Genomic DNA, 16,209 nt, shown 5'->3' with positions numbered 1-16,209 from the left:
TACACAGCATTTGGTTGTAAATGGATTAAGATTATTCGTGGAATCGATTCGTTTTGGAGGCGGAGGCGTGTTACAGTCTACCTACAGCATAATTATTGGACTGTTTGGACTACATTTTGATTGCAAAATAACACCTTTTCCAAATAAATAGACAGGCCAAAGTAAGTGTAGGTAGGTGCTTAAATTAGCGAAGTGATAGCTGCTTGCTGCAAACAATATTCTTAGAAGTAATCACTTTCACTCCAATTGAATTAATTAATTAATTAACTTGATCTAACTCTAAAATAATATCTATCTCAATAAATTGACGTTATCGCTTACACGTTTAACCAGTTTAAATAAACATACTTATGCATTAATTAATATCATTTAGTTCGTGTTCAGTTTCCAACCGAAATTTCCTAGTTAGTTACAATTTATCGCACCTTCGGTAGAACAAGGGCACAATTGCACTTTTTGCAATTTTACAGGAGAGCTATTAATTATTAGCTACACATTTTTAAAGTATTTCTGCATACTTAACTCATTTTTGCAATTTTTGACAATTGTGCCCTTGTTCTACCGAAGGTGCGTTATGTGGACGTATGGTGGAGTTATTATGAGTACAATTTCATTTAAAATAGCATTTAAACTACCGCTAGGCCAATAAAACAAACTGTGACATTGTTATACAAATGTCTAGTCTACACGTGTAAATCGTCAGATACCTACGTGATTTACATTGATTATTTTATTTATAACAAACTTTTTCAAAAAGTATTAAACTTATTTATTTTGTAGAAAAATAGTACTTATTGCAACTACGTAAGAGCCACGGGGTTTAACTTGACGTGCCATCGTTCGTATTTACTTCAAAAACAAATTACTTATTCTAACTTTGACAGTAAATTCGAATAATCTCGAAAAAACAAACTTATTTCTCTAACTAAACTTTATCTTTAGTTTCTGTTATTTTGATACAGGGTAAAAACTTCACAGTAGGTAAGGTAAATGAGCCAATAATCTATAAATTAATTTGAGTTATTTTGGTTTCACGTTGTCATTATAATATTATATGATGTTACGTAGGTACTAATTTAAAACTGTTAAAACATTGAACTTATAAACTAACTAGTAATTTGAATCGAGTTTTGACGCCCCGTTTCATAATAACGGGTTTAGTTGTATTGTCATACTAACTAATAACACCCTGTATTTTAAAACTAAGTAGACTGATACTACTTTAAATATACAGGTTGGTGTAAATTATCCCAAAATGTTGTTTTGATCGTATCAGGGAGACTAATTAAAAGTTAATGTCGCGATTAAGATTGAAGTTTGCTAAATTAAATCAGTAAATTAACTTATCAGTATAGCTTATACTGGCATGTTGCCAGCTTGTGGTCGCTTAATTAAGATAAAATGTTAATAGAAATGTAGGTAATTTAAATGTTTCAGCCACATCTTCAATATTATGATTGTGGTACCTATCTACTCGTATCTGGGGGCACGGCAGTGCCCCCACCAAGTCGAGCAAAAGAGCGGCACGGCCGTACCATCCTTTTCTCGAAGCAATTCAGGCCATTTTCGACCGCCTGTAACTTTGTTGTGGATAAAACTAGAAGGCTGAATTTTCATTAGCTATGCAGGCATTGTAAAGACAGGGTATATTTAAAATTTCATTCAATTTGAACCAGTAGTTTAAGAATTATAACGGGTCAAAGTTACTTAATTTTGTCACTCACTGACTCACTGACTCACTGACTCACCGATCATCAAAACTCTAAGGCACTTCTAGCAGACCTAGAAGCTTCAAATTTGGAATATAAGTAGTGTTTGGTGTATGAATCAAGGAAAAACTAAAATATTTGGGGGCACGGTAGTGCAACCGCCAAGTCGAGTAAAATTTTTCAATTTCGGTCCAGTTTTCTAGATACATAACTGCTGTCTACAAAATACAAAAAGAAATGAGATTCCATCAAAAACAATACTTGTCAAAAAAACCAAGTCTCGCAACTCAGTTGTTCTACGGTAAAAAGTTGTGAGATCCATGTAATACCAAGTCCAGGCCAGGAAATCTTTAACGTTTTACATAAATATATTGACTTGGCCATCGCATGAAAACACGTGTAAATTAAATTATTTAGTGCGATGGCCAAGTCAATAATTTATGTAAAACGTTAAAGATTTCCTGGCCTGGACTTGGTATTACATGGATCTCACAACTTTTTACCGTAGAACAACTGAGTTGCGAGACTTGGTTTTTTTGACAAGTATTGTTTTTGATGGGATGTATCTTTACTGAGAGTCGAACCCAGAACTAACTGAATAGTTATAGATGGTATAATAACGAATTGACTAATAAGAATAGAATAGAATAAGAATTTATTGACACAGTAAGCACATAATTATAAACAAAACTAACACAACTAGAATAAAAACAATTAGTGAGCCACTGCGCCAATAGGCTCCCGCACTGCACTTTTCTATTTTTCTTGACATGCTCGTAGGGCATAAACAATAAGGAACGTTCAGTGCCCTAAGTACCTACCTCCCTAGTCCCTACTTGTTCTGTGCCTATGCCCTAAGCAATTTGCTACTAATGCGATGTACAGTCACACACACAGCTACAGATTTCTATTGCAAAATCGCACCTATTCCCACTATATTAAGAAGCCACAGTCTTTACCTTGATTCGCTGACACTGATACACCTCTTACAAAACTCGTATAAAGTACAAATAAAACAATAGTATTTCAACGGTCACCGACCTCTAGTTCATCAGACCTAAGACACCTAGCATCATCAAGGTTGACTCCACTTGTCGGCAGGAACAGTGCATCGACCGGGTTAACGCACCCGATACAGTTTTTGCTACGGTATCCGCAGGGTTGGAGGCGTTGGAGCTTAGTTTGACCGCATTTAGGCAGGGCTGCATTCAGTGAATTTCAGTGTAACATTTTAGTTAATACTAACAAGACTCGAATATTGGTTAATTTTTCAAACCGTTATCCTAGTAGGTAAGTAAATGAGAACGAAATAATTTCGTTTTCGTTCCTCGAATATTCATAGTAATCATATCATTATATAAAATATGTATTTATAACATAGAATTTAATTTCAGTTATAATTACTGTAAGGTTTTTATTTTGTTATTTTCCTGTCGGTAATTTTATTATTTTGTTTTGGAATTTCAGTCATGGCTATTATTTATAAGTACATATAAGTAATAAAAATTGGATAATACTACCATAAGCTTCAGGTAATCCCAGCAATAAAATCGTCAAGAATTTGCGTAAGCGATGTATTTATTTGTATCTGATTGTCAGTTGTTCCAGCTGTTCAATAAGTAACAATGATTGTGAATGAACGTAAACAATGCAGTAGCAATAAAATTTGTAATAGCAATAAAAAGTTGTGACAGTTATACGGAACTGTGATTTTTCCTGGCACGTGTAAGTTTATTTAAATGGTTTGCGCATAACTTGACCGCGTTTGCCGCAAATGGCTGACAATGAGATCAACACTATTTTACTAACAATGGGAAAACGCTTTTTCTATTGAAAGTTAATTGTGATGGATAGAAATAGCAATCTTCATCTACTTAGAGCTGTAAGAGGCAATCGTTTGTTGTTATTGCAAGATTACTTTATTATAATTGCACAGGAATTACAGTTGTGCGCGTTAAATTTTTTCATTATTGCATTTATAGCGATAAGTCCTCCTACTACATAGGTAGGTACTAAAGTCCAGTTTTGGTTTTCATTGCCCAAGTAAAACCACTTCGAAATGTTCTAAGTCACAAAGAAAATTTCGAATGAACGGCGCAGTTCAAATAGAACATGGAGCAATAAAGAATTTGAATTTAATTCAGAGTTCCCAATTGAATCCATTACTGTTCTCATTATTAAACCGACTCCGGCCCTGGCCATACAAAACATTGGCGCCATATTAAATATCAATTGGCGGTGTTATTAGGTAAATGCAAGAGTAAATGCGATCGCAACCGGTCGCATAAATTATTGCTGTCGAAATCGCAGTTTCATAATAATAAGCAAATATTGAAAAACTCATAACGACTTTCTCTGCCAAAGTTGTAGGCCACAAATTGAAGAATTTCTCCAAAGGATTTTGATCTTTAAGAATAAAAAATAAATAATTAAAGTTTATCTTTTTTGATAGGTCGAATGATAGGACAAGAAAGCCAAACCAACAAAACTCTTTGCTGAAACCATAGCTTTTAGACTACCTTACCTTAAATACCATACTTCCTTGGCCACCAATGTCTTTCAAACCCCTGCAGTTGCATTAACATTACCTAATAAGGGCGCACTCGCCATTTTAACTACACGTGTAACCTGCTTGGGCTCCACATGTACTTCTGCGTGCGCGCATCGTCAATAATCGTCATATTACGCTGACTACGGACAACCTGTTGCTCTGGCAACTGTCTTAAGTTTTTAGAACGGCTTATGTAATCAGTAATGAGCAAAAAATTGGACACCTTATCGGTAAAATCTATAACAAAAACGCTGTGAAGCGTGAAACGACGGTAACTCCGGTTAGGACACTTATGAAATACAGTTTTGAGGTGCTGAATCACCTAAGTAAAGAAGTAAAGTAAATCAAGACTAACTAAGTACTAAGTCAGCCAAGATAAATGACGTCCATTGCTGGACAATGCCCAAAGGCCTCCTCTAAGAGACCGATCCTGCGTTGCCCGCATCCAGACCATCCCTGACCTTCACCAGATCATCGCTCCACCTAGTGAGTCTTTCCCACACTACGTCTGATAGAAACTCAAAGAGTAAGAAATAAGTTTAATGTTGTATGGCTCATATTTATCGGAGACGTGAAATTCAGATTCATTTAGATGTTTTATTACAGCATCAGAATGATTTAGTGTACGAATATTTCACGACTAAGGACACAGCCAACGCGAATTCATAATAAGTTTTAATATGCATGCATGCATATTTGAATAAATTCCCCAATAAGCAAAATGCCTATGTAAGTTGATAAGTAAGTAAACCACATAAATCAGTCTATTAAAAATCTTGCTGAAATAGGTTTCAGAAAATTCCATAGTAAAGTGAAACTAACCCGCTACTAATAAGTAGCTTGTAATAGCAAGTATTAATAATGCCCTAAACATAAACAATACCAATTGTGTTAAAGCACGTTGTTTCTGTCCATAAATAATATCACCAGTTCACCACGTCTTATCACGACCAACCAATCAATGCACTTCCAACGAAAGCAGCGTAAAGAAAAACCACACGTGACATGTTACGGCACGTTTTTTTAATTAATACCATGAACTTTATCATCTGGAACACAAAGAACATATTTGAGGAACAGATCATGAGGCAACCAATTGTAACAAGGGCACGTATAGTGTAGTTGGCATATTTTGATACATTGTCTTGGCGTCAACGCTTACGCAGGCAGTGCGCAGTGGTAGTAAAACATTGGAAAATGATAAAAAAGCATGTTTAGTTGCTGACGAATTTGTGACTAACCATGAAAATGTCATCATCACATGAGAAGAGTTGATAGATATACCATTGATCACACACCATGACGACAAAGGATTTACGTAATACTCTCATGCAAATATTTTAGGAGCACATAAGAAACGGACTATTAAAGTCACGAATTTTAAGATCGATATAATGTGAAGCCTTACTATCTCAAAGTTTGGGTGGCTTCTCTCACCGCTTAAGGAATTTAATTCGTTTATTTATCCTACTCTAACATAGGTGACAGATACAAGCAGGAAGTATAAACGACGTAAGTCTGATTAAAGAGACATTAACACGTTAGAGAAAGTCTTCTGATTTAGATCGTTCCCATCTGCGTAATATTGTCACACGCCCTCGTGCAATAATTACATCTGACAGAATTAATTGAACACTATTCCCATCCGGTTTCATAACTATAGCAACACATCTATCATAACTTTCACTGAATACGATTTTACGATCCAGTTTTAGAGAAAGCTCAAATCGGTAATGTAGCTTTACTTTATGGTGTTTGTCTGTATGATTTATTGCTATTTACTTTGTTATAGCAAACAGTTATAAGCGGATCTTGTTTCAATTTAATTATGAATATTGGAATCTCACGTAAACATTATTATCTACTTAAATTATGATCGATTCACGTGAATAAATTACCTATCGATTAAATATTTTTTCCATTAAATTTCTTACTATTACAATTTGTTACAGTATGTAGCGATAAATACTATTCATGGTGTTGCAATTTTTTATTCATAAAAACAGGATTTACAACATGTTAGGATTAGATATTCTAATTTTTGATTACCTTTAATAAACTGAACCTGCCCATAGATGCGCAATACTAAACACTACCATTCCATGGTAAATGGACTGTATAATTTAATGTTGCCAAGTTACAAGCGTGTGATGTTATAAAATATTATGACAGGCAATATCCTATTCCAATTTCCTTCTAGACAGCTTATAATGAAACACCACTTTCTAACCATAAACTGTCCGGTTTAGATCATTGTCATACCATAACCGTTTTCTGTCGTTGCAAAATACTCTCGTAGGCAAATTAAATGTAAGAACATGATGCAAATGAAAATTGTAAATTATTTGTTAAGTAGCGTTAATAGCAACAGCTATTGACGTATTTTTCCAACGGCTAATGCCTCTTCTATAGTCTAAAAGAATTCAAAAATACAAACGATAGCAACATTATCTCTTTACACATTTATACGAATTGAGAAAACAAAGTTTTTGTGTATGACGTTAAACCGAAATTCGTTAAGTCATTAAGGACGAATTTGATATGGTTTTCCTGCTGAAACTAAATGCTAGTGTAAAAAATTTGGAAAAAACTAAACAGGCGGATGGAGCGTTATTTTTTGTTCGTTAGGTAGTTAATACTCCCTAACCAATCAAGCAGTTCAAAACATGACAAAATCGACCAGGCATATCGGACAGGGCATTTGCCCTCATCCGTTACCGCCCTCTTCTTTAAGTTACCCGGCAACCTCAGATTAATAACACAGCCACCAATTTTGGGTCCAGGTAGGCCCCAAAAAAACGCCATGCTATCTCACTCAGGTTCCACAAGATGGAAGAGAAATGAGGATTCATTTCTTATGACTCTTATACCTTTACTAGCGTAACTAATAACGGCCGATGACGGTAAAGCTAAACAAAGAGAAGTGACTAAATTCAAGATGGCTGAATAAAATAAAACGAAGTCTGGATCCTTGTCTGCAGTCAGCACTGTTTATCTGGTTCCAACTTGACTAACGAAACTAATAATAACTCCATTACTAACCCAAGATGGAGGATTTTCAGTAGGGTTGTCCTACAATCTGTTCTAAACATTTTCGTCTATCTATCGACCTTTTGCTTTATTTAACTGCTATCTCTTAGCCTCAAAAATAAAATACGTAAAAGTAATTAATGCAAATCCTTGATAGGTAGTTCTACTAAGCTTCTAATGAAACCAACTAAAATTTTGTTAAACATTTTGGCAAGATTAAGATCCTTAACATCAAGTAGGTACCTATAGTATAGGTCCTATACCTAAGTGTTTTTCAATACATGGGTTATAATGCGAGCAACTGCCCGCAGGAGGATTTAATGAATGCTGCTGACAACGCCACTCTTGTAGCGGAGTTTTGGGCTGACACTGTGTAGGTTTGTCGATACGATAAGAAGACGAAGGTAGGTTTATTGTTATTATGTAAATTGTACCTACTCGTAGTAGAGAAAAGATACATGATAACCCTTACTATTGGTAGCATCCTGCGTATAGTTAGACACTACTAATATAAACAATTTAGCTTCTATTTCGTAGTAAACACAGTTTATTAATGCTTCCTCAGGTGGTAAATTGCATGAATCATCAGAGTATGAATAATATCTACGTAACACTTTTAATAACCAAAATGATTTGTTTGCAATTTGTTAGTAAACTCTTGGTAACAATTAGGAGTAAATTTTGACGGTCATTTAGACCTAATTAGTAAAATGACTCATCATATTAATGAATGATGCAGCTTTGTCTTGTACCAAATCTTAATCTCTCATTCATAAATCCGTAATTCTTCTTTCCACTCACTACTAGTCAAGTGGCTAGTGCTATATTTAATTTGGCTTATCTGTTGATAAACTGTTGACGTTTTCTTTCACGAAATCTTGTGTTCAATCAAGTAGGTATCAAGATTTCGTGAAAGAAAAATAGACTGCATTTCACATAAGGCGTTTTTTCACAGGCGAGAAATTAATGGTTTGCTTAGCAGTTAATGCGAGTAAAAAAAGTGAACAATGCGTGATTATGTAAGTAGGTAACCTGCCTGATATCTGCCTAGATCTAATAGACTATCTAAGTAGGCCTGTAATACTTGGTAATTACGGTTTTGACATAATATTGCGTTGAAATATAACTGATGTAGTTATCGCCGAATAAAAACACATCGACGAAACATCACACTAATATCCGAATTGCGTGACCATATCAATTTCAGGCTGGGTCATTTAAAAACCATAAATCAAAATTACATACGGTCACCAATGTTATTGTCTTAAGTTCAAGGTGAAGCTGAAACAAATAAATGTTTATCGTCCGAGTAGTCCTAAAAAATGCTTTCAGCCAAATGATTTTTGTTTATCTACTGAAAATTGTAACAAAAACAATGCTTGGATTGCTTTCGAGGTTAATAAGAAAGTGAAAACAAACAAACATTGGCGAGTCGCGACATTGCCATCACACCTACACGCCTTAGAATGGAAAGTGACAGAAAAACGCCAAAGATACGATCATGTAACAGAAGAGTAATCTTATTGACAGTGTTACCTATGCACTTTAATGCCTACACTTAGAGATTACAACCGCTTGGCAAAATTGACTTAAGTGAGTAACGTTTTACGTTAAACAATGAAAGTGTGGAGTGAAGCGAGAGTGATTAACAAGTCGAAACAGGGTTAGGTATGTCGAACGGAAAATAATACCGTTAACTGTCCGTCTGCGAACGGTTCATTTTCATAAATTTTCTCGTGACACTTTTTCTAGTGTACGCTTTCTTATTTTTAGGAACACAGCACTGCGACACACACTTTAGTAAATAACAGCAAAAAAAGAAATTTCCCTATAGCTAATATCTGTCACTCATGACTGTCATTCCTATTAACGTCATAGTTAATCTTTATTAATCCAAAATGATGGATTTGGTTTTAGTCTAAGTAAATAGGTAGGTACATTGTTTGTGTTTATTGTCTTGTGCTTATGAATTAATTATGATAAGGAGAGGGATTAAAATTTAATTTTATCATTTTGCAAAGTCCTACCAATATCAGCTTAAGTTGATAGGTAATTTAATTCAGAATTAAGATTATTATTCACAGGTTGATATTTTCAATGAATTTTGAATTGTGTACAATCACACAATACACATTCTTAGATTTATTAATATATTTTTTTAATCATTATTGTCTTTACAATTTGTGTAAAATAATCGTATTGTCCACACAAACGACGCACAGCACAGGACAGGGACGTTGTTAAAAATAACGTAGGTAAGTATAAAAAGAAACGCACTGGCTTGGCCTCGTATGTAACAGCATTAGATTCATTTAAAGGTGAAGGCTAAACGATAATATGCGTAACACTTACAATAGGTACTGTCCTTTCTTACATAATGTAACGTCACGTGATAAAAACAAAGATCAAGTAGGTACAGTCGACAGCACATCAAGCTATACATTTTCGTTGCAAACTCGCCCCTATTGCAACTACGTAAGATACCGCAGTGTTTACGTTGACGTGCTGTCGACCGTACCTACTTACCTACCTACCTAAATCAAAGATTAAAAGATTATGCCCTCTGATTACAGAAGCTACGACGGTACGGCTAAGTTTTCTAAATGTTACAATTTCCAAAAAATAATTAAACGGATCTAGTTTTACTTATTTAAAAATAATGAATTACCTTATGCTACTTATAATTAAGAAAGAGTGAAATTAATTAGTGAGAACTAGATTTTTAACTATTTACTTATTACCGTCTGCACCAGAAGGAGGGTTATGTACTAGACGTGCGCGCCGCCGCGGCGCGCCGCCGCCATAAGGAGTCAGCGCGCCGCCGCCGCCGCCGGTAGTATAAAATTCGCGCCGAAACAAAACTCTTTGGAGACTGTTTCTCAAGTAATAGAGGAAGATGAAAACGATCCAATCTCTGAAGACAGTGAAGACGTGGTAGAGAGACAGAAGCTCGTGCCTTATTTGGAAATTTGGCAAACATACCTACAGTTAAGTAAAACTTCTACTCCAACGAGATGGCACAGTGTCTTGTGACAGTGTCTTAGAAATGCTCGAAAGTATGGCGCACTTGATTTTAGCAATTCTGAGAGCTATGTCGGTTACTTTGGTTCTCCTGCGGATCTCCTCATTTCTGATTCGATCACGCAGGAAAACTCCGAGCTTAGCCCGCTCCATCGCCCTTTGGATGACCTTGAGCCTTCTTATGAGGCCCATAGCAAGCGACCATGTCTCAGATCCATATACCATCACTGGCAACACACACTGGTCAAAGACTTTTGACTTGAGTGGGCGGGGCACATAGCTCGTAGAGACGATGGCCGTTGGGGCAGGAAAGTTCTCGAGTGGCGACCACGGGCTGGAAGACGTAGCGTGGGCAGGCCTCCTACTAGGTGAACCGACGATCTGGTTTTTTTTTTGAAGGGACGCGCGCTGATAGCTTGAAGAGCTTTTCCAGCTGCACCGGGCAGAGTGGCGAGTACAGAAGGTACTCTAGCCGTTTGGCGATCGTCGGTGCGCGTGCGGACGAGCCTGGGCTTCGCTTCGCGAAGCCCACACACGGCCTCGTCGGTCGCAGACCGACGTTCGCGATCGGGCCGTATCGAGCGCATAAGGCGCCCGATCAGTGGCGAACCCAACTAGAGGGTTGCCCACCGCGGTGTTGGACCAAAGTCCAGCCTACGGCGGGCTCACTCTAGTGGGCCCGATCGAGGGGACTACGGACGTGGCCTGAGGGCGCCACGGTAGGCCCGAGCCTATACCGAGCCTATACCAGGACACGGCCTGAGCCGAGGTCCGAACCTCGGCTCAGGCCGTGTCCGGGGGACGGATAGGGGAGAACCGGCCCGGTACATGTCTGTACCGTCCGAAATGGAAAGCAGGGCCTCGTACTCGCCGGCGAGTACGGTGTAACGAGCGACGATCTGGTAAAGGTCGCGGGAAGGGCCTGGATGCGGGCAGCGCCGGACCGTTCATTATGGAAAACCTTGGGGGAGGCCTTTGTCCAGCAGTGGACGTCATTTGGCTGAAATGATGGCACACTGTTGTAATATCATCATCATTTCAGCCACAGGACGTCCACTGCTGAACATAGGCCTCCCCCAATGACTTCCACATCGCACGGTTGGTAGCGGCCTGCATCCAGCGATTTACTGCTACCTTTATCAGGTAAGTAGTCGGTCCACCTTGTGGCTGGACGTCCCACGCTGCGTTTCCCAGTACGGTACGCGGCCTCCATTCCAGAACCTTGCTGCCCCATCAACCGTCAGTTCTGCGTACTATGTGCCCTGCCCACTGCCACTTCAGCTTGCTAATCCGTCTAAACCCGTTGTAGCTAAAGCTGTTGTAATAGGAACCCGATAAATAGCATCATACGTCGGATAGGGCAAGATGGTATGACAATTTCCTAAGCAGAATGGATTTTGTTAGAGGATTTATGCAATTTTCTGAGCCAGTTTCGGCAAATTGTTGAAATTTTATCAGCATCAAAATCGAGCACAGTCAACCTTGCTCTCGTATTTAAAGCCGAAATAAAAGACGTGCTTAATTCGATTGATGATGACAAGTCGCTTATAATAACATCCTTAAAAAGGAAAATGTTGATGAAACTGGACACACGCTTCCCAGCCAGTAAGGCTGTTGTTGCTGCAGCATTATTACAGCTACAGACTGTAGGTTTATGAAGCTTGGAGAAGTTGACCTCCATCTGACTGCTAACAAATTAACTCCAGTTGGTTTCTTGGCAGAATATACCAAAGAATTAATCCCTAACTACGAACATAATCAACCATTATTACACCAGGAGGGTCACCAGGAAGAAGCGAGTACAAGTAAAGTTTTAGTACTTTCCCAACTCTCGCGCAAATACAGCATGCAACACAGTTCTCATGGTTCCGGCTTCGATGATGCTGTTGACCAGGAAGCTTGGAAATACCTAGCTACTGCTGATCCTGCGGAACTTGAAGACGGGGACATCTTGTCCTACTGGCAAACCAGACAATCTGCCTACCCGCGTTTATCGTCATTAGCGCAGGCTCTGTTATGCATTCCAGCAACCAGCACTCCGAGCGAAAGAGTGTTTTCGGTTGCTAGATTGCTTTTAACAGCCAAAAGGTCCCGGCTGAGTCCATTTAGGGTGAATAAAATAATTTTTGTGCACGACAACTATAAAAGTTGCAAACAAAATATTTCTGTCAAGAAAAGTGGTTGAGTCTTCTTTTTAGTTTACTTAATAAAGTTCATTCGTTTAAACGTGGTTTTTCATTATACGTCTTAATATACAAAGTTGAAAAATCCCACGCCGCCGGCGTTACGCCGCCGCCGTGGATTTTTTCGTGGCGCGCCGCCACCCGATTTTTTTCGACCGGCGCGCACGTCTATTATGTACCTATTTAGGTACCTAGTGTTATTAGTCAATGTCAAAATTAATTGTGTTTTAAGGACACCCTAGCACAGTCCATCGCAAAAAGATACCCCAAAAAAACCCTACCTGTTATTTGCAAAACGAATAATGACGTAGACGACCCAGCGTGGTGCTGTGATTGTCAGTGCGTTTTGGCTTCTGGGTTCGCTTCCCAGACAAACTTGACTCAAATATGAGTCATATGACTCAGATGGCAGCATAACACCTAAATTACCTGTAGTTTCATAACATTGCGATGAAAATGATTACAGTAGCTAGTGCTTAAACGCATGGATTTCCCCGGATAATATAGGTACCTACCTACTGACCTTCCGATGAGTCATATGCCGTGGATAGTCAATTTGCATGTGTTAGATCAGTTTGTTAAATATAGTTTGGTATTAATATCGTGAGAAAGCTCTATAAACGCACATTCATGGTAAACCACACCTCACCTATGAAGCACTTAATAATTAATAGTCAAGCATACAATCTTGTAAAATAGAATGTGATCAAAATTTACCACACCAGATGAAAGAACATGAAGTGTGTCAGTTAGATCCTCGAAAATTCTAAATTCTAATCCCACCAAAAAAATTCTGTAAAAAACTAGCCAAGTCTCGATGGAGCAGCTGCTTGTTTGTCTCTAAAAAGTAATTAAATCTAGACAAAGTCCGCCAAGTCTATGGTTCCTTACTGCGATTTCTTTATTATTATAGTTAATGTTGTGTGACTAGAGAAGTTCTCAAATATGGGCCTTAAAATGCGGCGAAATGGTTCCAGTAAGTAAAGGATGGTACGGCAGTGTAGGTATTTACTTATTTACTCTGGCACTACTACCCTACCGTGCCCCCAGATACATTATGTAATTCATTCATTACCTAGGTAGGTATGTTGTATTATAGGTCATCATACCTATATTAGATAGGTAAGTAAATCCTAAATAAGTAGGTGTACAAGTAGGACACCTAACCAACCTACTTACTAAATTTCATTTGCTTTTTTGGTAAATAACTAGGTAGGTATGTACCTACCTACTTACTATAAAAGTCTTCTGTTGTTTATAAATGTCAAAGCAAAATAAATGCAAATGAGTTTTTGTTCGTAGCAATTAGTGCATGACCCCTCACTCCCTACCAGTGCAATACAAAGTCTCTTGTCTTAGGGCATTTTGCAATCCAGCCGCAGCCGCAAACTTTACATCTTGCTTTTGTAACATCCACCTCTTGACTCTTCAGCTAGGTAGGTAGGTATCTATTACCAGTAGGGATAGAAATGACGCACAATTTTCTCATTTCGTTTACTCTATTATTTTATTACTTTACTACTAATTAACGTGCAAAAATGTTACCATTATGGATTTATTACTTAGGTAGGTACTTATTTGACCCTTTTGTAAGTACCTACCCATTGCTTTTTGCCTTTTTTAATTTTCTCCCCGTAACAAAACGATTTGTTTTAGCCATGACAATTTGCTCTTTACTTTAAACAAAAATAATTATCACTCCACGCGCGTGTATAACAAAATTAACTCTTAAAACTATGTGATTAAGGTTTTACTTACAACACGCGATCGCCAAGCCAAGTGGAGCAGCGTGCCAGGCGAGATAGCGGGAGCATTGATCAAACGTTACATTGATAAAACAGTTAACAGACTTTAAGCTTTATGACTAGGACATAGGAGTGAACTGATCATTGAGCTCACGCTTCGAGACGTTTCGCGCGTTCGGTACGCGTCATATTTATGTCTCTTTCACACCCGCGAGCATACTTCTATCGACGATAGAGTACGTAGCAGCGAAGGGAGCGGCTGCTATCGGAGCGGCAACGCTGCTTTTTCCAGTCTGCCAGTAAAAGCATGCTATTTCGAAGCGGCAGACGCTGCTTTTATTCTGAAGTGAGTTTGTTTTCCGTTTTACTCTTTTGTGCTTCGATTAAAAATGAGTGGACCACGTTGGGGTGAACGTGATACGTTAAAGCTAATAGAACAGTACAAAAAATACGACTTTCTGTGGGATTATGAGTCTAAATTGTACAAAAATACTGTAGCCAGGAAGAAAGCATTCGAAGCCATATTGGAGGAGTTGAAACCGAGCATTCCTGATTTGAAAGTAACCGATGTGAGATCGAAAATAAAGAATCTGAGGACGTCGTATTATCAAGAAAAGAGAAAAATGGCGATTGCCAAAGCCAATAATAAACCATCAAAGCCGTTACGATGGTTTAGTGCTTTTAATACTATTATGAACAGCATTTACAATAGAAAGGTAAAAAAAATGTTTTTTGTTTTATTTTATAAAGACGAGTTCACACTTGTGTAATTATTATATGTTTTTTTTTGTTGAATTTAAATTTTTGATAAAAAATTGTAAGGTGACTAAAATAGATGAGTTTGATGATTATGTCATTACGTGCGCTTCATTAATTCGCGAAACTTAGTTGTTTTGTTAGGTGTCCTAGCCAATAGGTATAGTGTGTTACCACTCTGTTAAAATAGACACCATTCGTCAGGTTTACTGGAATCTTTAAAGTTGATCGATTATTTTATTTTAATAATCCAGTTTTGACTGAATTCGATTAAATATTAAAATTATGAATACGTATCAAGTAATGTTAATAAATAAAATATTTAATGACAAGTTATCTGATTTTACTTTCTTTTCACTCAAATAAAGAGTTTTGTAAAATGCCTATTGTTGTGGATTTTTACTGCCAGTGTTTTTAAAAACGCACCTTTTTTCCAGGTGACGGATCTAGGCACGGATGAAAGTGATGGTTGCAGCGAAGATGAAACAGAATCCGTGGTGCCATCTGAACCAAATCTTCAGTCCGAATCATTCTTGGAAGTAGTCCCATCGGAAGACTCAGACACATTCGTCGTGTCTATTAAACAGGAGTTTTTAGACGAAATGGAAAATCATGGTGATAAGACCACAATTAGTGACTATTTAGAATCAGTGCCTAAGAAACGCACAAAATATGACGAACCTAAATCTGTGGAACCTCCAAGAAGCGTAGAATCGCCTAAGACTGTTGAAATTCAAAGATTTTCTAGAAAAAGGTCCGGCAATAAAGTGGACGAATTCCAGATGTTCGCTAATAATATAGCTCACCAACTAAGAAAGTTACCTTTGAATAGGGCATTGAATTTGCAAATTGAAGTTCAATCGTTAATAGCCAAAGAACGCATTGAAATGCTCAAAAAACAGGGTGGTGGTGATAATACTGAAGAATCTTCGTAATTTAATTCAATTTTTATTCAGTATTAATTATTGTATGCATGTGATACTAAAGTACCTAACTTCTGTTATGAAAGAACTATAAAAAATAAATGATTAATTATTATTGTCTTCGTAAAATTACTATTCGTTTCCTTTAATCCTTTTTTTATAAATCAAAAAATTCAAGTTAATAGAATCCTGGTATTTGTTGGTTAATGTAAATTGCGTTAATAAAATTGATTTTATGAGTTAAAAAATTGCCGCAAATAAGTCAAGGGTTCAACTGTGTTATTAGATAAT

General features: G+C 37.4%; 2 protein-coding genes across 3 annotated transcripts in view; one reads left to right on the top strand and one right to left on the bottom strand.

Moving 5' to 3' along the window:
- Nucleotides 1-16,209, bottom strand: part of LOC114355110 (uncharacterized) — a 159,807-nt gene that overhangs the window by 24,305 nt on the left and 119,293 nt on the right. The window lies entirely within an intron of this gene.
- LOC114355108 (uncharacterized) lies at nucleotides 14,424-16,047 on the top strand. Its single transcript, XM_028307786.1, has 2 exons — nucleotides 14,424-14,955; nucleotides 15,433-16,047. The coding sequence occupies exons 1-2, from the start codon at nucleotides 14,629-14,631 to the stop codon at nucleotides 15,928-15,930; spliced, it is 825 nt and encodes a 274-aa protein (XP_028163587.1). The 5' UTR covers nucleotides 14,424-14,628; the 3' UTR covers nucleotides 15,931-16,047.

This window comes from Ostrinia furnacalis, unplaced genomic scaffold (genome assembly GCF_004193835.3).
Source record: "Ostrinia furnacalis isolate ACB-3 unplaced genomic scaffold, ASM419383v2 OfSCF2341, whole genome shotgun sequence".
Lineage (NCBI taxonomy): Eukaryota > Metazoa > Arthropoda > Insecta > Lepidoptera > Crambidae > Ostrinia > Ostrinia furnacalis.
This window is presented reverse-complemented; position numbering and strand designations above follow the sequence as displayed.

What these genes read in the sequence shown, in the direction of transcription:
- LOC114355108 (XM_028307786.1), top strand. Translation starts at nt 14,629, where the DNA reads ATGAGTGGACCACGTTGGGGTGAACGTGATACGTTAAAGCTAATAGAA. An exon ending in ACAGCATTTACAATAGAAAG is followed by an intron (nt 14,956 to 15,432) that starts GTAAAAAAAATG and finishes CCTTTTTTCCAG; the next exon opens with GTGACGGATCTAGGCACGGA.